The sequence below is a fragment of the Populus euphratica genome, unplaced genomic scaffold (assembly GCF_000495115.2).
Source record: "Populus euphratica unplaced genomic scaffold, PopEup_1.0 scaffold219.1, whole genome shotgun sequence".
NCBI lineage: Eukaryota > Viridiplantae > Streptophyta > Magnoliopsida > Malpighiales > Salicaceae > Populus > Populus euphratica.
In genome coordinates this window covers 295,329-317,038 of record NW_011500102.1, presented here as the reverse complement: position 1 = coordinate 317,038, position 21,710 = coordinate 295,329, and the positions used below count along the sequence as shown (strand labels likewise).

The window sequence follows — 21,710 nt, the reverse complement described above, 5'->3', positions numbered from 1 at the left end:
TGCCCAATAACTAGATCTTTGGTTGCTTGAGCAAACTCCGCTATAGTTTCGCCAATGGTGCCCAGTATGCTGCTTCCCTCTTGTCGCTGTCGAAGCCGCCAATATTGTTAATCTTCTTGTTCGTCGCCTTCTGGGGCGACTTTCTTTGTGACGTTCCCTTCCTCTGCTCCTTGACCTCCTGTTGCATGAACTTGTGATTCTTCCCTGAATTCTCCTCCCTGGAAACTCCTCTAATCATCCTCAATAGGCAACACAAATTCAATTTCTATTGCAATTAAGTACAAATGCAATCATCTAGTCTACATTTTTCACATGTTCAATTGGAAACACGAGCTTCAATTAAGCATCAATCTTTTCTCTCTCTTTTTAACCTATAGTGGAATCAGTTCAATTGGAAACACGAGCTTCAATTAAGCATCATAAACTTAAAGAACTTAGACATGCACTATTCTGTGAATTATACCTGTCCTTCTGCAGCTTTTCGGGCCTCAAGTTCTCTCCCGGCCTCCTCTTTCTTCCTAGCTGTATACTTCTTGATACTTTCACCAGTAGATGCAGCAGTCTCTTTAGCAGCTCCCAATGGCTTCCCTGCAAGCTCGGCAGTCTTCTGACCTGCATGCTCTACTGCCCTCGCTGCTGCCTTAGTCCCCTCCACAGCTTTTTCAGTTGTGTAATGAGCAGCAGTCCATCCAGCTGCAGCGGCCTTGTCTTTCACATCCACGGCCACTTTCTCTACATAACAAGCGGCCTCTTTGCCACTTTCGACAGTCACATCTTTAGCTGCTACTGCCTTCTCTACTGTATAACTCATGGCCCCTTTGCTCTTCTCTACAACATACTCTGAAGTTTTCTTAGCACCTTCAACAATGGTGTCTTTTGCTTGTGCTCCCTTCTCTGCGATATAATGAGTAGTTTTTTGAGCCCCTTCAACTAGAGTGTCCTTTGCTTGTGCTGCCTTCTGTGCAGTAATGTCCTTTGTATGTGTGGCCTTCTGTGCAGCAATGCCTCTGGCTTGTGCGGCCTTCTCCGCAGCAATGTCTTTAGGTTGTGCAGCCTTCTGTGCAGCAATGCCTCTGGCTTGTGCGGCCTTCTCCGCAGCAATGTCTTTAGGTTGTGCAGCCTTCTGTGCAGCAATGTCTCTGGCTTGTGCGGCCTTCTCCGCAGCAATGTCTTTAGGTTGTGCAGCCTTCTCAGCAAAAGTGTTTTTTGCTTGAGGAAATTTCTCTTTCACAATCTTAGTTGCAGAACCCACAACTCGGCTTGCCTTCTCTTTTGCTTTCTCATATCTTTCTTCAGCTGCTTTTAAAGCCTCGAACGAATTTTTTTGCGCCGTTTCTCTTAACTTCGTTATTTCATCGAGGGAAAGTTGGTGCTCTTTGTTTCGATCACTACCATTCTCCTCTTGTTTGCCTTCGGTTTCTTTTCCACCCCCTTCCACTTTAGATTTTCCAGCAGAATAACCCTCTCTTGCTTTCCTTTCTTGTTCTTGTTCTTCTTCTCTTCTTTCCCTTTCTTTGTCACCAGAAACATCCACCCTAGCTCCTCTCATTTTGTCAGCAAGAGACTCAAAGTACTGGGCTCCCGTTTCATTGCCACCTTCACCGATGTTTTCTTTGACAACTGATTCTTTTGGTTTCTCTATCAAAGACTCAAAATGGCTAGCCATTTTTGGGACTCTTTCTCTCACCACATAATTCTCTCTCTCACTTGTAGCGTTCTCTCTCCTGGATTGCTCAGATGCCATTGCTGCTAATGTTTCAAGAAGGTAACAAAGTCAACTAGATCTCCTTGAGTTTTCTTTCTTTTCTTTGTGGGTAATGTATGAGAACTGTATGTATGACTATTTGATTTGGTGTTGGGATAGGAATGGAGAGGAGAGGAGAAGATTGGCGTTAAAAAGGGAGAGGCAATGGCCGCTGGCGGCTTGAAGAAATGGAGGTGGGGTGTGCATGGAGTTGACATGTGTTGGTGCATGGAGCAACGTGTTGGTGCTGTACAAAGAAGAAGGTGACTCAGCTATACAAAAGATGGATGGCACATGTAAGAGGATACGGCTTAGGTTAGCCATTTGAGGAGATGACACATGGATGCATATCTCTTTGCCACGTGTGTGAGCAGAGACTATCATGACCCACTTCGGTTTTACGAGCTTTAGATCAGCTCCCCTCCTATCGCATATTGGGTTTAAGTTTTGTTTTTCTAATTTTTAAGTTATTTATTAGGTGGTTGAGTAAATTTAATTTCACCTTAAAACAATATCATCTTTTTTTAATAATAAAAACTAAAAGAATAAATTAACATGATGAAATTTTAAAAGAAATCGTTCATAGCTACCATAAGTTTTGATCCACCAAAGGTTTATAGGTCATGGCTATTACTGTTTTCATTCAAGTTACTAAACACTTTTGAAAGATCATCTCCAATCTCCATAACAGGCCTTTTGATTTGGAGCGTATTTCTTTCATTTCATGGCAATCTCATTGCCAGCACAATAATCTAAATTTACAATTGAAGAATCACAACTCTCATTATTGCCAACAGGCACTAGCTCTGAGAACAAGAATAAACTCCTGTACGTACCATCATCGAAACAATGATCGATCATCTAAAAAAATGACTAGATTACACCATGTATAATGAATGCCATTTAAGCACAATCAACCGAAGAGGGCTGCATATAGAAGTTGGTTCCAAGTATCAGGCAATCCAGGTAGACACCAGTGGCTACAATCTGTGCCACCATTGTCGCCGCCGTAACGCGAAGGATGTGCATCTTTTCGGTACTGAGAAAGTGTGGTCACGTCTAATAAGTAGACTGGTTTCTGAATCCTGCTCAAAACCTTGTTAACTACAGCCCAAGCTAACGGTGTTCCTGCTGGGTACCTTGTTCCAAAGAACGGTTGTGTCTCAGCAGCACATGACTTTGATGGCTCATTCCAATCCCCGCCCCTATTTTAGCAACAACAATAAAGTAAGATTATTTGCCGAGGTACTAAAATGCTATAATATTGATGAAAGACACGCTAAAAGGCTCGCGTCAATGAATCTATTAACATGAACATTATCACATCAACATGGTTTCGAGCCTCGCGCATGGTAGTGGTGCTCGCTATACGTCGCGCCCTCGAGCCATGCCAAGGATTAGTCTCCTGACCCGGAAGGGGCCGGAGGAAACCTTGTTCATCAGAAAAAAAAAAACATAGTTTCTTCCTGATGACGCACAGGAACCATCCATTCACCGCCATGACAACTAAGAACTAGGAAGGCAGAGGGGAGAAAGGCTTACACATAATGCGTAGGAGAAACGTCCTGGAAGAAGACTTTGGTTTTAGAAGGATCAACATTTCGGTTGACCCATCTAGCCCAGGTGGTTAGTCCCTTGTAAAATGCAATTAGCCGGTTCATATCTTTGTACAATTTACCCCCTTCTTGGATATAATCCCATCTGTAAAACATAGAAACGCATTAGCCATGTAGATCAAAATGAAAATATCACAAGCCAGGTTGACCTACGGCTGAGATCTTCCAGTATGGGTCCACCAATGCCAAGTGTTGAAGATCAACATGTCCATGCCTAGCCATGCGTTGCCATTGTTTATCGAATCAAGCTTCAATACTCGTCCTGCCTTATCATTGACAAGATCCACCAGGTATGTCGTTCGATATAGCAGTATCTTGACTCCGTAGTCCTGCCCAAAAATCCATGGGATCATGATGTTTTTATCATATGCCTATAACATGTTTTTATCAATTTTGTAAACAGTGATTTGCAATAATAGAGAAGGGGGTCCAGTACCTGTCATATTGCAGAATTATAACTTGTAAGAAAAGCCACATAAGAAGAGAACTATGTAGAGATGCTTGATTAATACCTCAAGTGGTCCTTAAATTGAAAGTGCCAACTTGTAGCTAACACGGATCAAAGTGTACTATACTAACCCTTCTAATTCAGGCCACCATTTAGATTTTAAAAGAAAGAAGGTCCACATTAATTAGTATGAACTCCAAAAGATTTTTCCAGAAGAAAATAACAAGTTAAGACAGACGCCCATGCTAGAGATTATGACCGTAATTGTCGCTAATTGAAACATGTTTAGAGTAGATTCGTTGGAGTAATAATTGATTAGTGAGCTTTACTCAACTCAAAAGACATAATTGTTATGAGTTAGCGGATATTTAGCATGTTTTTTGTTTTTATTTTTAAAAAAATATTTTTTACTTGAAGAAGTATTAAATTCATATTTTTTTTATGATTTTGACATTTTAATATAAAAAACAAAAAGAATTCAAACAAAAATATTTAAATTTATTTTCAAACAAAATATTATTTAAAAAAATACTCATATCGTAATCACAAACAATCCTTGTCTCGTATGTAACTATATTTCTCTCTACCTTTAGCAAAAACTCTAGGAAAGGTTTAAGGGCATTTCTATGTGGAGTAGGAAACAACATTTGATTCCAAAAGGCAAAATAAGACAATGATTCATTGGTAAATCAAGGAATTAAAGGTTACCACAAACGAATTAGAGAAGTTAAAACTCAAGGAGTTTTGTCTCTGTACTTAAATATATTATGCAATAGTATTGGCTGGAACATAATTAAAAAATAAATTACAAAGAAATCTACCAATTATGTTCACCAAAACTTTCCCTCTTTTGATTTTCAGAAAATAAAAAAATAAAAATTCTTTTAATTGGTTTTTGTTACCATATATACAACTATTACTGTAACAAGAATCGTTCTAATGCTCAAAACTCCACACACTAACAGCCCAGAACACAAGAGAAAGACAAGAAGAGAGGGAGACCAGAGCTTAGCATCTAGCACGACAACTTTACCTTCAAACAAGGTATAGAGAAAAGGACAGGACTTGCATGCAGTGGTTAAATGTAATGATTGTTGAGAAATATTTAAAGTAACCAGCAACTGGAATTCAAATTCTTACCTCAAATGTAAGAGAAGATAGCACATCTGTCCTAAACACTGTATACTTTGAATTTGGTACCCAGGCATGAATCAAACACGTTAAAGATATCCACTGGTTCAAACTCAACGAGTCACCTACAAACATAATCTTCTTCCCTCTCCATTTCTCCAAGAAATATAGCCCATTAAACCTGGAAAATGTTAACATGAAATTTTTTTTATATATACCAAGAAAAGACAAATACACTTTTTCCTGAACATGAGGGCAAAAAACAAGGGTACCTTGGCAAGTCACATGCAAAAGGTTGCCACCGATACTTGAGATAATAGCTATCAGGTCTGCCATACTTTTGACAATTGAACTGTGGATCTATGAAGGGACAATTTGAGTCATAGAGAGGATACTTAGGATCAAAAACCCATTTCCCTCTGAACCAGTTGCACTTGCCGGCAAGTTCTCTAGCATTACTGGTACCATTGCTGAAGGTACTGTTGAAGTTGAGGCTCTGGGCGACTTTTGAAGCTTCTGTTGCTGTATGGTAAGAAGATATCAACAAAAACAGCGAGAGAAACAATTCGGGCTTGAACAAGATAGCCATCCTGGGTTTTCTTCTGTGATATTTAGGAATTTGTCTGGAGAAATAGACGAGGAGTGAAGAAAAAGTTGTCCTGGACAAGTTTTTTTATAATGTATGAGAAGGCCAGAGAGAGGGGGGAGTGGGGTTTCGCATGGAACGTCTCACAGTGTACTATAAACTTTTAATTTATTTAGCTTCTGACAAGAAAAATAGGAAATCTTGGATTGATTCTTTTTCACCGTGGCATGTGGGGATGATTACAACCCCCTTAGCTTTGAAAAATAGGAATCATCATGAGTTTGATTCTGAAATAATGGCAACATTTTATGATAAAAGAGCACGTTTGCTTTTGCGGGTGAATTTCAAAAAATTTAATTTTGTTTTAAATTAAACAATTACTGCAACATCAAACACTACTAAGAAAAATAATTATAATAAGTAATTGAAGTTTGTTTTCTTGGAGGTGACTCAAATGAACTTTTTCATTGTCTCCTCCTTTATTGTATGCATTTTGAGAGCTGAAGATAGGCATATAATATTTGTATATGTCACATTTCATGGAGGCTGGCCTTGCAGGGATTATAAAGTTGTTCTTTAAATTATAATGTCAGATCTGTCGAGCTTTTGTCCTAATTAAGACATCATTGATGATCTCAAGGTATCCAATACTACTTGATAGCCAAACGATTTTGTAACTTCTACTGGATCTCGTAGTTCTATCATTCTCTGTTCCTCTTGGTAAAAACGAGGAAGTGACCAATTGAAATGACACGGCCTGGAAAAATGGGTTGACTTATGGAATGTTCGGTACTGTGATTTAGTTATATTTTTATTTTATTTTTTTAATTTTAAATTAATTTTTTTAATATTTTTTATTATTTTAATATACTAATATTAAAAAAAAATTATCCCTTAATAATTAGTATTCATAATCATCGTATCAACAGCATATACATTGTCCCTTGATAATTTAAATAACATTGTCCCTTTGTAATTTTCTGCAATAATATAAATCATGGGTAAGAATTGAATTACAAATTGTGCGAACTTCTTTAATCTTTTGGAGAAATTTTATAAAAATGTCAACAATTTCGTATAAACATTTCCTTTCCTATAGTAATCATGACAAGCAAATTTATTTTTTTCCTTTCAATTTCCCTCCATTAATTTTTTTTTTTTCACATTCACCCTGGTGCCATTAGAAAAAGGTACGTCTCCACCATAAAACTAAGCAAAATTATGATGGCGGTGCCTTGAAGATTGTATTTCATGGCTATGATCAAAGTCTGGTTTGCCAAAAGCGTAACAACTGAATTTAGGCCGAGTTTCAAATTTTTTATTATTTCTCTGAAAGTTTTTACTGTACATGATTTAGGGTTTCCAATTTTCCAAGTCAAGAAACCCCCACAAAAGCAAGTGACCTTATTATCAAGCTGTAAAGAATTGATTAGAAGAAAGCACGTTCTTGATTCAAATCTTACATTTTTATTTATATAAATCTGTGATCAGTAATGATTTTTATTTTTTATTAATATCAATATACAAGCCAGCTTATATATATTCCAACTAATCTTATGAATTTTTAAATTAATGAATACATAAGTCTTGAATTATTTCAAATTTAAATTTATAATTATTAACAAATAAATTTAAAGACAGAAAAGCTGTTAAATTACCCTCAAAATTGATCACTAAAGATTTTACATTGACAGGTTCGACCTCTAATTTTACTTTTAAAAGTTATCGTCCACATGTGGATAGCAAAGAACGGCAAAAAGCTTTTGGGCACTGTTCATTGTTGCCTTCGTCAATAGACCCTAACAAAGCAGGATAAGGATTGCTTTTCGCAGCTTTTGGAATCGTACTCGAGCTCTCAATAAGCTAGCACTGCCCACTCAAATTCGCCAATCAGTGCATATATCTATATAGCAAGTGGGCAGATGGAAAAGAGGAACCTTTTTTTAGAAACTAAATAGTAAAAATATTCTTCAAAAATATTGTTTTTTCATATTTGTATAGGAAGAGCTCATAATTGAGAGTGGAGGAAGGAATTTAAATAAAAGAACACGTACGTGTAAAACGAGGGAAGGGACCAAACAGCCTTTAATGGACTGGTGACCTGCTGCTCTTGTTTGATTGTTTTCTTTTATCCTACCAGTTCGTTTTGGACTCTTTATCCCCACGAGTTTTGAAAAATAGTTCTGTAGGGTCATTGAATGAGTTGTAAACCACGAGTTGCCTTCCTGTAATTTTCTTGAATTATTCCTTATTAAAGCAAGGGTATGCATGCTTTGATTATTAGTGATGCATGTATGGAGATTAAATCCCTCTCTGCTTGGATATTAGAAAAGGTTATTTGAATCCAAGTGTTAATTATAATAATTTTTCTAATTAACGTGAAAAATGCATCTATTATTACTAAGTTAATCCTCTGCCTTCTTCTTATATAAAGTTTTTTTTTTCCTTGGAACAAAGATTTGGATGAAATATATAGTTCCACGACTTCTGTCTACTAAGGTATGCATTCAAGTTTTCTAGGTCAAATCATATCAAACCCTCATATTTGAAGAAAAAATTACCACTACAATAAAGTAGATTTTTTGCCTAAACATATTCCATGGATTACTAGGAACAAATAAAGAGTTGTTTGGTGTCATTTTTTAAAAAAAAAACAAAAAACAATAGAAAAAGAAATCAACATATGAAAACTAATTTGTTTATTTTCATTTTTTAATAAAATAAAAACTAGCAACAAGTTTTCAATTAAAAAAATGTCTTATAAAGTTTCCGAAACTAGTTTTTATATTATGAGTTTATGATTTAGGAGTAATGTTTGGTTTGAGACTTGAACAAATGAGTATGTATCAAGTACACGTCAGACTCGAGCCCAAGAAACAGACCAGAACCAAGTCAAGTACACTCGGGATCAAGCCAAGATGTAGCTAGTCAGGGACATCCATGGATCAAGCTAGAATCTGGTTCAAGATGCTTGGGGTTAAGCCAGGTTAGGGTGCTTGAAGGACAAGCTAGAAACAAGTCTGAGACCATAAGGTGAAGTCGAGGTCGGGTCTAAGGTGTTTAGTGTTCGGTTGGGGCTCCACTTGTGGCATCTAGAGTTTGGACGAGATTCGAAGTGTTCAAATGTCAGGGCGGACCATGTCTGAAGCACTTGAGAATTGAGCAAGCACTTGGTCTGCAACATTCAACGGTCAAGTAGACTATGTTCAAGGCACTTAAGGCTCGAGCCAGACTAAGTTTGAAGCAGTCAAGAATCAGGTGGGGGATCCATTTTGATCTGCGTTTTACTAACTATGTAAAAGTGTAAATGTAATTATTTTTTAAAGTATTTTTTATTTAAAAATATATTAAAATAATATTTTTTTTATTTTTAAAAAATTATTTTTAATATCAGTGTAACAAAATAATTTAAAAATATTAAAAAATTAACTTAAAATAAAAAAAATAAAATATCTTAAAATATTTTTAAAATATAAAAATAAATAGACCTCACTAACAAAAACAGGATGACATCTTCAATGCACTTGAGGAGTGGGATGAGCCCTTATTTGATTAGATTTGAGGCTATATATGTTGTAATAGAATCAGATTTAAAGTACCAAAATTAACTAGGATACTTGTAATAATATTGATAGTTAAAATCTTCGTTAAAACACTATCTCAAACAAAAGTCTAGGATATTTAAGAGGAGTTTTTTTTTGCAATTTAATCTGTTTTTCTAAATATTTTTCACATGAAATAATATCAATATAATTTTTTAGGTGTTTTTCAATTATTTTAATGTATTAATATTAAAAATTAAAAAATTAAAAAAAAATCACTTTCATTTCCTTTCATCAAAAAATATTATCATAATAATATTTTTTATTATATTATCAAACTAGGTTTAAGGTATTTCGGTTGACATCAACGTGGTCGAAGATTAAGTAGTGGTCGGTCGAAGATTAAGTAGAGATTTGGATAAGGGATAGGAACATATTCCCCCAACATTGGAGCACGATCTCTTAATAATTCGAGTATTCTATTGAGTATTTTATAAGAAAAAAATAATGAAAGAAGATGTCCAATCAAACAGGTTTTTTATCGATAAAAAAATAAAGATGAACAAAATGAGAAAGCAGAAGAAGAAGAAGAAAGACACGAAAAACGAAGACGATAACAATTAACAAACTATTCTGACTAGCTGGTAATTTCTAATTCCAAATTGAACGTGTTTCAAGTACTTGTGGGAGTGTTTTTATTTTTGCTATTAAAATGTATTTTTGCAATTTTTTTATTTTTTAAAATTTTTAAATCATTTTAATATCAAAATATTAAAAATAAATTTAAAAAAATAAAAATAATCATTTTAATACATTTCAAAACGAGAAGCATTTTAAAAAACAATTATTACCACAATCTCAAATATTATCTATCATGTATGCTTTAATAATATCAAATAATTATCTCAACCTAAAAGTTTAAATTTTCAATTAAGATTTTAAGATATGATTTATATTATTTTTTAATACACTCCTTAAATAAAAGTCTTTTAGATTTAAAAATTGCACAAATACACGTTACATTATGCTTGATTTTTTTTGTTAAATAAATTGAGATGATGAAATTTAAAATCGTAATTATTTAATCATCAAGATTTTGATACCATATCAAATAATCATTTTAATTTAAAATTTTAAATTTTTAGATAAAATTTTAAAATATGATTAAATGAATTTAATATATGAACAAGTATAAGTTTCTTTTTTTAAAACAAGACAATAAATGATGATAGAGAACAAAGGGAGTAGCTCGCTAGCATGGTGTGGTGTCCATAGATTAAGTCCATTTTTAAGACATGGTTAGGTAATTAGGTTGTGTTTTTTATTAACAAAGTCATGATACCAACCATATTCTTTTCATCTGTTTTGGAGTTTAACGGCATGCTTATGCCTTAGAAAAAGATAGAGACGTACCGGAAAGGGAGAGGGAATTAAATGCAAAAGGCTAAAATATATCATGCATGGATCGATCGGGGACAAGGGACAACTCATGAGCCTTTGTGTTCAACAGCTTTCTTTATTTATAATTAATTAGCTGAATATTTATGTTTGAATACATTAGAAAAGGATCAGATAGTCCCACCATTTGATGCTCTTTTGTGGACTGCTCATTAATTTGGCTCGATGAGATTAGTTGGGATTCAATAAACTTCCGGATATTAAGATTTAGAAAGAAAAAAAACAAAAAATCCCACCATTTCATATAATAATTAAGATCAATCATGGAGATTTTTAACATTTTGCATGAAGACTTACCTTAACATTCAAGCTTTAATCGTTTTCTTGTGGGAGTTAATTAATTATGAATCATGGGTGTGCTAGCTCAAATAAAAATTTATTAATCAAGTATTAGTGTTGTAATTTTAAATCAGACATATATTTTTTATATAAGAATGTAAGACAACAGGATTTTACTCACTTATCTACACCTGTAAAGCATATTTTTTAAGAAATAGAGTTTCCTCGAATCCAAAAAAATAGTTTTAATTTCGTGCAATATATATATTTTTTTTAACTGTTAAAAATAATTTTGAGCTAATTTACCTATTGATTTATGTTAAAAATAACTTTGAGCTAATTTATCTATTGATTTAGATTATTTGTTTTCTAAAATTTTTTAAAAAATTTAATATACATTGTATATCATGTTGATGCATTAACAAAACAACTAAATAATATGAGTTGGTTTCATCATTCATATAAACAATAAATATATAAATCAGTTTATTTTATTTTATTTTTAATTTAACTTTTCTGTAACCTGAATAAATTAATGGAATTAGGTTCCAGATTATCACAAACATAAAAAATTAAAAAAAAAAGATAATTGAAAGGTAGATTATAAGAAAATTACATGCCTCATTCATGATAATTTTATTTTCAATCAAAATTTTATTTTATTTATTTTTCAATTCTTAACTGTCAGAGAAGAGATAAGGTCAACTGCAAGAGATGAGGGAAGAGAAATCATCAGTTGAACCACTTTTCAACAAAGAAACCTATCATTCTTGGTGTCCAAAAGTTTATTGAGGGGTCAAATTAGAAAACTTTTCTTATGAAGGCTAAAATTTAGAATAACTTATATTTTTCAAGATCTAAAACTATAAATTATCATTAGAGGGATGGAGAAAAGTATGTTGCAGGGTCGGGCCCTGTTTGTCCCCACCATGTAGACTAGGAGAATGTGCACTGCTGTGACCCTCTATCTCCTTGCAATTCACGTGGACATGGCCCCTAGTTAATTTGAAGTTTTTTTTTTTAATTCCAAAAACACTCTTATAATTTTTTTTTATAAAACAAATTTTATTATAGTTCCTACGGTTTTAATTGTGTGTACTGATTTCATTGTCAAATTTTAAAAATTATTAGATTTATTGCCTTATGTTTGTTGATATAAATATACTTATATTTTGTTAGATAGTAGTCCTTAACTTAGATTTAGTGCTTTCATGTTTCTAATTTCAGATTGTAAACTTTGTTAATATTATTTTTAATGCTTTGATGTTTGTTAATATGCTTAGATTAAATTTTTAGAAAATAAAATGTATAATTTGGATATATATAGAAGTTTAAGAGTGATACATAATGTTAAATATGCTTGAATAAGCCTATCTTAACCTTACGTGGTATTTATCAATATTAAAAACCGTGTAAGTTTACATGGTGGAAAATTAAAAATGATAAGGAATGTATGCTTTTAAAAAAGGTTGTGTTATTGGTTGGTATGTTATTTTTTTATTAGTTAATAAGTTGGTGCTTGAGAGTAAATTATTGGTGAAAAAAAGTGGTTAAGCTAGAAAAGTTAATGTAAAATCATGCTTCCAAAAAAAAATTGAGGGAAATGGTGGTTAGGGCAAGCCAGTTGGTGCAAAGTCAAGCTTAAGAACAACTATTAGTGGAAAGATTAGCCTTCATCAATTTATAAAAGGTTGTTTATTGGCCAGAAAAAGTGGTCTAGGTACTAGGTTCAATTGGGCTAAAATCTTCTCTCTTCTCTTATTTTTCTTACCTTTGATTGGGTTTAAGTTAAAGGTCAATCGGAATAAAACCACAAAGTGTTAAAAGAGAGAGATAGAGAGGAAAGAGAGGCCTAAAATAGTACAAAAAATCTAGTTTATGTAAATTCTTGTTACTAGTATGAAAATAATTTCTTAAAACTAGGTTGCAAGAACATTCACAAGGCACTTGTTTAAATTGAAATCATTATAGATTATATTTGTTAAACCCCACATGATATATTATATTTGTTAAACCCCACATGATATAGTGTGTTAACACGAAATTAGTTAACCTAGACTATGTTTTAAAAAAATTAATTTAGAATTGATTTGATTGACTTAATAGATAAATTTAAGATGCATTTAATTTAATTAAGATCTTATTTGATTTTAAAAAAAAATCTTTAAAATAACATCATTTTAATTAATTGGAACAAATGCAAGTTAGTTAATTGAACTTCTAACCCAAACCTCAGAGTTGTCTAACCCATACCTCATCAAATCTTATGACAATCCGGTTTAACAACTAGTTACGGATGATAGAGTATTTCAATAATTAAATCCATCACCATCAATTTAGTTTCAACTATTCCACGTATCATATATATGCACCAAATTATATGTTTTAGTCTCCTTGTAAAGTCTTGCTCACAAGGTGATAGCCACTAGTCACCGGTGCAACATGAACTCAACCAGCAATATGGATCGCACATGGTTTTTTTCTCTTAACTACAACTAATTTATATAAATTAATTATGATCAATTTATCCACTAGGTCAATAAAGCAGTTCCGGTTGCCATTAAGGAGGCTAAAGGCATATGGAAATTGTAAAGGGAGATCGAGTACTGCTTGATATTTGGTTGTAATAGGGAATAATTTAAATTATATTTTAGAATTTTATCTAAATTTTTAGGTTAAATTGATTTTTTAATATAATATTAAAATTTTAATAATTAAATAATCACAAGTTTAAATTTTATTATTTCTATTTATTTAATAAAAATTTAATGGTTATTGAATTAGACCTGGTTTATCCATGATAGATGAATCTAGTTTAATTTATTAAAGAAATTACTAAAAAAACAATCGTATGCTTAAATCATATATAAGAAACATAACTCATATAGAATAAATAAGTTTTTATTATTGAAAAAATATAATTCTTTTTTTTTTCTTTTTTGTATTAACTCTTTACATTAATTTGACAAAATTTACAAAGGAGTTCATACTATAAAATATCATTTAGGTTCAAGTAATTAAAATGATATTGAAATAATTGATTCATAAATAAAAAAATAAATTCTTAAATAAGTTTTTATTTTTTATCTATAAAATTAAATACAAGATAATATAAATTTATATAAATTTAAATTTAAAAAAATTTAACTTCAAAAAATATTTTAAAAAATAATATAAATTATATTTTAAATTTATAAGTAACTGTTTTTTTTAAATCACAGTAATATGTTGATGATGTTGCCAAATCAACAATCCCCATGTGCTCTCTATTTCACCACACTCACTCTTTCTTTTCTTTTATGTCTACTAGCTAGTACACATCAAACTCGAGGTTGACGTTCAGATCCAAGTCGGTCGGAAGTGGACAAGTTGTTGGAACGGAGAGTGACCTGACTTGTGATATTTAGATGTGATCATGTTCTAAAATCCTAAAGATAACTTGAAATATTAATAGGTACCTGGCATAGATTTGATGTTATTACACTCACAAGAGGTCACGGTCCGAATTTATTAAATACCTCATTAAAAAAAAGTTAGAGAAACTTTTTATTTTTGTAATAATTATTATTCAGTTAGTCTTTATCATAATAATAATAACAATAATAATAATAATACTCCTCCCGCTAACACCTAACAACTAATATCATTATGAAAGTAACTTGATGTTTTTTTCTTTTAATTATGTTTGTTTATTGAGACAAGTTTTATATCTTGAGGAGAGAAAATAGATTTTTATTTTTATTTTTAATTGATATATATGCCCTTTGGGTGATTTTTATAACGCTTCCAAATGAAGGTTAAATTAATATCAAGTGAGAATGAACAGAGGGTTAATTTATCCAAAGGGCGGACAGGTCAACAAACCTCCAGAGAGAGAATACAAATGCAGTGGCTATACACCAACCACAGACCTTGAAAACAATAATGTGATATATTTAAGAATTATGTCTTTTTTTGTTGGCTTGTGAAGAGTTGACACAGGACTTTAGGCCTCCTTATATTGAAAAAGAAAAAGAAAACCTACCAGCCAATTATTCTTATTACATTTATCATTCTATAATTTACATCTTTTTATATTCATGTTTTATATTTTAAAAAATTATAGTTTATATTTTATTAGAGAATAATATAAATCATATCCTGAAACTTTACCTAATAACTTAAATTTTTGGGCTGACATGATTCTTTAACATGGTATCAGAGTTTTGATAACTAAACAGTTACGAGTTCGAATTTCATTGTCCCTATTTATTTGATAAAAATTAATCATAAGGTAATATGAGTCTGTATAAGTTTCAAGTTTAAAAGGTTTTCACTTTAGAAAGTGTGTTAAAGAATAATATAAATCATACCGTAAAACTTCACCTAATAATTTAAATTTTTAAATGGAGATAATTCTTTGATATATTCTAAAATTTTTTTCACATGTAACATTTTATATTTTAAATCATGCTATAATTTAGTTTATTTTACTCTCATCAAGAATATAAACTGTAATTTTTAAAATATAGAGGTTAACATTTAAACAACCAAACTATAGGATAATTATATAATTTGTTCTATTGTAAAATAAAAAATATTGCTTTTTGTTATTAACTCCCTGTGGCATGGCAAGTTTCTAATCCCCTCTGCAAGCATTCATAGTTGTAAAAACTTTTTTTGATGTATTTCCTGAAAAGGAGCGAGGTTATCTGCCACTGGATCAATTAATTTCTTTATTTTTTTATTCAAACAAAATTTATTTATTTATTTATTTTAAAAAAAACTATTTAACGCTGTCCCGGCTGGATTTAGCTAGATTAACTGTGTGATAATTTTTTTAATTTAAAGTATAATCTAGCTAGAATTTCGATTTAGATTATAGGCTTTTTATATTAATTTTCGGGGGATCAAGGGGTTTAATGAGTACTATACACAGATGTTGGTGAGTTTGGATCCCCAATTCTATAGAGTTCTTTCTTTGTTGCCAGCAATCACAAAATGATCGTTCGCGTCAATTTGATAGCCACCATAGATCATTTGGATTTGTTTTAATTTTGTTAGGGTTATTTACAAAGTGAAAGGTTTGAAAAACATGACCTTGTTCTAAACGCATTATATATACACACACACATATATATATATATAGAGAGAGAGAGAGATGAAATGGAATGTTGCTGATTAAGAAACTTTGATAAAATGTGATTTAAAAAAAAATAACTGGGTTAATTTTAAAAAAATATATATCATATTTCTTAAAACATCTTCACGGTTAGTAGGCCCCAGATGTTAGGAAAAACTGTTTTTTTTTTTTTTTTTGTGTTTACAAGGTGTTTGGAAATGAGTTCTAATTATTTTTTTATTTTAAATTAATTTTTTAATTTTTTTATATCTTTTTAATGTATTGATGTAAAAAAAATAAAATAATTTTAAAAATATATCATTATGATTTATTTACAAATAAAAAACACTTTAAAAAGCAATATTTATCACTGTTTCATACATCTCTTTAAGCCTTGTTTATTTTTTTGCATTTAAAAAGTATTTTAAAAAAATTTAAATTTTTTTATTTGTTTTAGATTAATGTTTTTTAGAATTTTTAGATTATTTTGATATGTTGATATTAAAAATAAAAATTATTATTTTGATAACTTATTTGACAGTGTGGTTGCGGTTACTTTTCAAATAACTTTTTGTGATAAAATGCATAAAAATGATATTTTTTTATTTTAAAAAAATTATTTTTAACATCAGCATATCAAAATAATTTAAAAATACTAAAAATATATTAATTTGAAGTAAATAAAAAAATAAAAAAATTTAATTTTTTTCAAAAATACTTTTAAAATATTAAAAATACAGGAATGTCCACACCAAAAAGCAATTAATAATTGTTCTCAAAAACAAAAAGGAAAAGGAAAAGGAAAAAGGAAAAGAAAAGCAACTAGTAATTAGTAAAAGTTTTTGGCAAATCAAATATGTCATCATCTGCTTTATGTGGAGGCACCAAATAGCCCATTTGGCTGGCGTTGCTGATAAGAATGTGATGCATCCTCCTTGTATTTATAACTTGAGAAATTGCTGCGTAAGAGTGCTTACTAAGCTAAAGCTCGTTTGATAATAATGTGATTCAATTATTTTTAGATAAATTAATGTTTTTTATATATTTTTTATGGATTTTATATGATAATATTAAAAACACTCTTATAAAAACATACTAAAATACAATAAGCCTATAGATAAAATGGCTACCTCTTTTAGGAAGAATGTTCTTCTTTTTCCTCTTTTACAACTCCTTTGAAAATGTCAACCATTGATAATTAAAAAATAATAATATTAGTTAAGATACACGTAAATTAATTTATATATTTATATTAATTAAAAAATAATATTTTAAAGGTTAAATAAATAATTATATTTTAGCCTATATATAAAATGGATATCTCTTTTAGGAAGAATGTTCTTCTTTTTCCTCTTTTACAACTCCTCTGAAAATGTCAACCTTTGATAATTAAAAAATAATAATATTAGTTAAGATACACGTAAATTAATTTATATATTTATATTAATTAAAAAAATAATATTTTAAAGGTTAAATAAATAATTATATTTAAAAAAAATCTAGTGGTGAGCAAGGGCACACGTAGGAAAAACATGTAGGGAAGCTTCGATCGAGAGGCATCATCCCCCTTTCATATCGTGCTAGAGGTGGGTCATAAGCAGCAAAGGCAGGGCCACCTGGCAGAACTTGCTTATAAAATGAGTTTCCTTGTGTTTTTTATTTCCTTTATAAAGTATGATTTAACCATGAAACTTGTTCTATTGTGTTGTCCCCTTACTTAACTTAATTATAGCAGCAGCGCAAGTAGCCATTTGTTCTTGCTTCAAATATATTTCTTTAAATATTCAACGGTTTTGAGAGGCCATACCGACTCTTTATATGTTTTTTTCATTGTGATTAAACAGCATTTTTATTTTTATTTTTTCATTTTTAAATTATTTTTTTATTTTTAGATCATTTTAACGTGGTATATCAAAAATAAATTTTAAAAAATAAAAAATATTATTATTTTAATATATTTTAAAAAAATTTAAAATATATTTTACTTTTTGTTCTAGAAATCCTTTAATTATTGGGTTAGTTGGTATTGGTGGAGTACTTGGCTTATGATTGCTAAAAACGAAAGCAACAGCTTAAAGATAATTTACTTGCTTCATATAAAGAAATACCTGAATCTGGGGATTGTCTCTCATGCATCGCAGCAGAGGGTTCAAGCCGTGTGTTGTACTATTTAAAATACTTAGATGATAATACTAGCACTTATAGCATCTCTAATAAAAAAATACTATATTAAAAAGTTAAATAAAAAAAATAATTTTTTAAATAGTATAAATATAGTTTTTTAAATTATGTGCATTTCAATAGTAAAAAACTATTTAGAAATTTTTTAAACATGCATAATTTAGCTATTTAAATTATACTATTTAAAATACTATTACCTGATTTAGAGTGCATTGCAAGGAGATTATTAGTTATTATTGTGTTATAGTACAAAATAAAAGAGGTGGTGTTTTTAATGTGATACACCTAAAATATCATTCATTCTATTATTTTCTTTGGGTGTTTTTAATGTGATACACCTAAAATATTATTCATTCTATTTTTTTTCCTTTGTTTTTTTTAAATTATGTTTTTTTTAATTTTATGTTTTAATATTTAATTTATTATAAATTAAACTTTTTAATTATTATAGTTTGCTTTATACATGGTTAGCTCAGTTTAATAACCTGTGTCATGAGTTTAACGAGTTGACTTGAGATTTTTTTAATTTTATTATTCAATATTAAGTTAATGGAAAATTAAATTTCATGGTTTATTTTAGTTTTTTATCTATGATATTATCTTGGTCTTATAACTTGCGACAAGGGTTTTGTAGGTTAACCTAATTAACTTGAGTTTTTTTTAATTATATATTTTTTAATTTTATCCTTCAGTATTAAATTGATAATGAATGAAACTTTATAGTTTATTTTTTATGATGTTATCATAGTTTTATGGCTTAGATCACTTGTTTTACATGTTAACCCGAGTAGACTCGTGTTGTTTTATTATGTTTTATTTTTAGATTTTTTTTCAACCTTTAACAATATGTTTATTAAAAAATAGACTTCATAATTTATTTTAATTTGCTTTTTATAGGATTATCATAGTCATGACCTTGATCATGAGTTTGATAAATTAATCTGGGTTGATGCAGGTTATTTTTTTTTTTATGAAGTTATCCTGATCTTATGACCTAAATTACGAGTTTGGTAAGTTGATTTAGATCAATTATTTTATTATTTTTTTAATTTTATTATTTAATATTAGATTAATAGAGAATTGTATTTGATAATTTATTTTAATTTATTTTATATGAGATTATTATAGTCTCATAATTTAAGTCGTGAATTTAACTAGTTAACCATAATTAACATAAGTTGATAGGTTACCGTTTTAATATTATTATTATTTTAAAATATTATCTTAAATTTTTTTAAATTAAATAATATTTATATTAGTTTTCTTTAGACCTATCAAATTTATCATATTATATCAAATCAACCATTTAATTTTTTTATTTGAAAAATATTGACAATAGAAATTTCTTTTATATGTTAAAAAAAAAAAACTTGATCAACGATACAGTAAGAGCTCAATTCTTGTAGAATTTCTTTTTTTAAAAAACAATTGTTATGATTTCATATCGAACACACCATGACATCAATGGGCTTGAGGCCACCTTAAAATTAGAGGTCAGTTTTTATTTGGATCTTTGTGAAGGAATTTTAAGTTTCGACAACGAAATGATGGGGGCATGAAAGTCAACAGCTTTATGAGACAAAAAGACAGAGCCCAATGACTCGGCTGGGATGGAAAAGCAAGTCTGGGTCCAGAAGAAAGAAGATGAACGTGCCGTGAAATGTTACGAGACCTGAACCGGGTCTACGCCCGGGTCATTGATAGGGTGTTGTCTTTATTTATTTTGGTTAAAAAAAGATTGGGGTTTCGTACCACCAGATTGCAGCTAGAGTTCGGATCAATAAGTCATTGACCGATTCAAATAAAAAGCACCGTCGCCGGAGCGTGAGCACACGCGCTTCTTCTGGGTTCATTTGAATTAGTGGGCTTGCTTGACCCATTCGCCTTCCAACGGAGAGCGCATAATCATGTTCGGCTGAAGCTCTTTTTATAAGCCCTAAGCTCATGTAGTGGGCTGACATGAATTGCACAGAGTCCATCTTTGCTTTGTAAGGTAACATGGGGAATGGTGCAGTTTACGCTAGTCTTTCTTTCTGCCTATGCGAGCCACTCTCAAGACTTTTTTTTTAATATATATATTTTTTTATAACTATTGAAGGGATTTTAATTATTTTGATTCTAGAATTAAAATGTATCTCTGAATTCAAAATTATTCTTCTTAATTATGCATTTTTTTATTTAACAAAGACATGGTTTTTTTTCTTCAACATTTGTTTTAGAAAAATTAAAGATTAAAATAAAAATTCATAAGAATTTCAATGATTTAAATGCATGAAAAAAATTGTTTTTTAATCCAAATTTCTATTTTATTTAATCATTTATTTATTCATGCCAACAAAAAAATTTAATAACTGGAATACATCTTACGTATAAGATCATAACCCTAGATACTAAAAAAAAAAAATTGAATTTGTTTTGAAAGTCAATTAAAGATTAAAATAAAAATTCATAAGAATTTCAATGATTTAAATGCATGAAAAAAATTGTTTTTTAATCCAAATTTCTATTTTATTTAATTATTTATTTATTTATATTAACAAAAAAATTTAATATTTAGAATATATTCTACGTATAAGATCATAATCCTAGATACTAAAAAAAATTGAATTTGTTTTGAAAGTCAGAGCCTCCACCATCAATGGAAACAGAAATTGGCTGGTTGAACCATTTAGGTGGTGGCCAAGTAGTAAGGATTTGGGATCAAGGGGTTTGCTTCCCCTGTGGTCTCAGGTTCGAGTCTTTAGTTACTCATGTGATGGCCACTAGAGGCTTATATGGTCATTAACTTCAGGGCCCGTGGAATTAGTCGTGATACGAGCAAGCTTACCTATAACCACATTAATCTAAAAAGAAATTGGCTGGTTGGCCACGACCTTTAATAATGTTGTCTCGCTGTTAGCAGGGACTTTCTCATAGCCAGTGATTTTGGCTATGTGGGATGCCTTCTTTTTTGAGTTGCAAGTTCCATCAGCTGTTTGGTAAGGGTAGTTAGCTTCAGTTGTGATGCCATGGCTCTTGATTATGAATTCAAATCCATCTTCCATGAGACCACCCTCACAGTCTTGATCCTCCCCTTTAGTGTCACACTCTATAAGCTCTTGCTCCGATAAGGAAATCAATTTACCTCGGTAAAAAAGTCCCAGCAGCTGCCTGATTTTGTCACAAACCAAGCATAATGACATCAATACATACGCGTGTAAGAGATAGTCTGTAGCATAAAAGCAGTGGTAAGGGAGCATTGCTTGGTGCAATGGTAGAACTTACCACACTAGCCTTGATCCTTGATGGGAGTAACAACACCTTTCTTTTTCCAGTCCATGGTAGCAGGAACAGTAGCAACATTTTCATATTTTAAAGATGTTACTTTCGTTGGCTTGTATGAATTTTCCTTTTATAACCATTACGGGCAGCCTTGAACTCTTCATCGGTTAGGTCTGCATATTTATTAACTCCTAGCCTATATGGTTTGTTTCCGGCAGTATTGAATGAGTCCTATGTAATCAACATTGTCCTTGAATATTTGAACCTCCTTTCTTTCTCTGCAGCATGTGCATATACCTTTCCATATGTTGCCATCCATTGTTCGTGCCTGACAGCCATGGATGACCCGTGAAGCTTGCGAGT

General features: G+C 30.7%; 2 protein-coding genes across 2 annotated transcripts in view; both read right to left on the bottom strand.

Moving 5' to 3' along the window:
- The window catches only part of LOC105109509 (late embryogenesis abundant domain-containing protein / LEA domain-containing protein), a 3,158-nt gene extending 1,309 nt beyond the window's left edge, over positions 1-1,849 (bottom strand). Inside the window, 2 exon segments of the mRNA XM_011004239.1 lie at positions 4-230; positions 464-1,849. Of these exon segments, the coding sequence (XP_011002541.1) occupies positions 4-230; positions 464-1,744 (1,508 nt within the window). The 5' untranslated portion in view covers positions 1,745-1,849.
- A 491-nt stretch (positions 1,850-2,340) lies between these two features.
- LOC105109501 (protein trichome birefringence-like 39) lies at positions 2,341-5,643 on the bottom strand. Its single transcript, XM_011004230.1, has 5 exons — positions 5,212-5,643; positions 4,949-5,120; positions 3,514-3,689; positions 3,287-3,445; positions 2,341-2,949 (listed from the first exon to the last, which is right to left on the bottom strand). Exons 1-5 carry the CDS (start codon positions 5,526-5,528, stop codon positions 2,658-2,660), a joined length of 1,116 nt encoding a protein of 371 aa, XP_011002532.1. The 5' UTR covers positions 5,529-5,643; the 3' UTR covers positions 2,341-2,657.
- Positions 5,644-21,710: the final 16,067 nt, after the last annotated feature.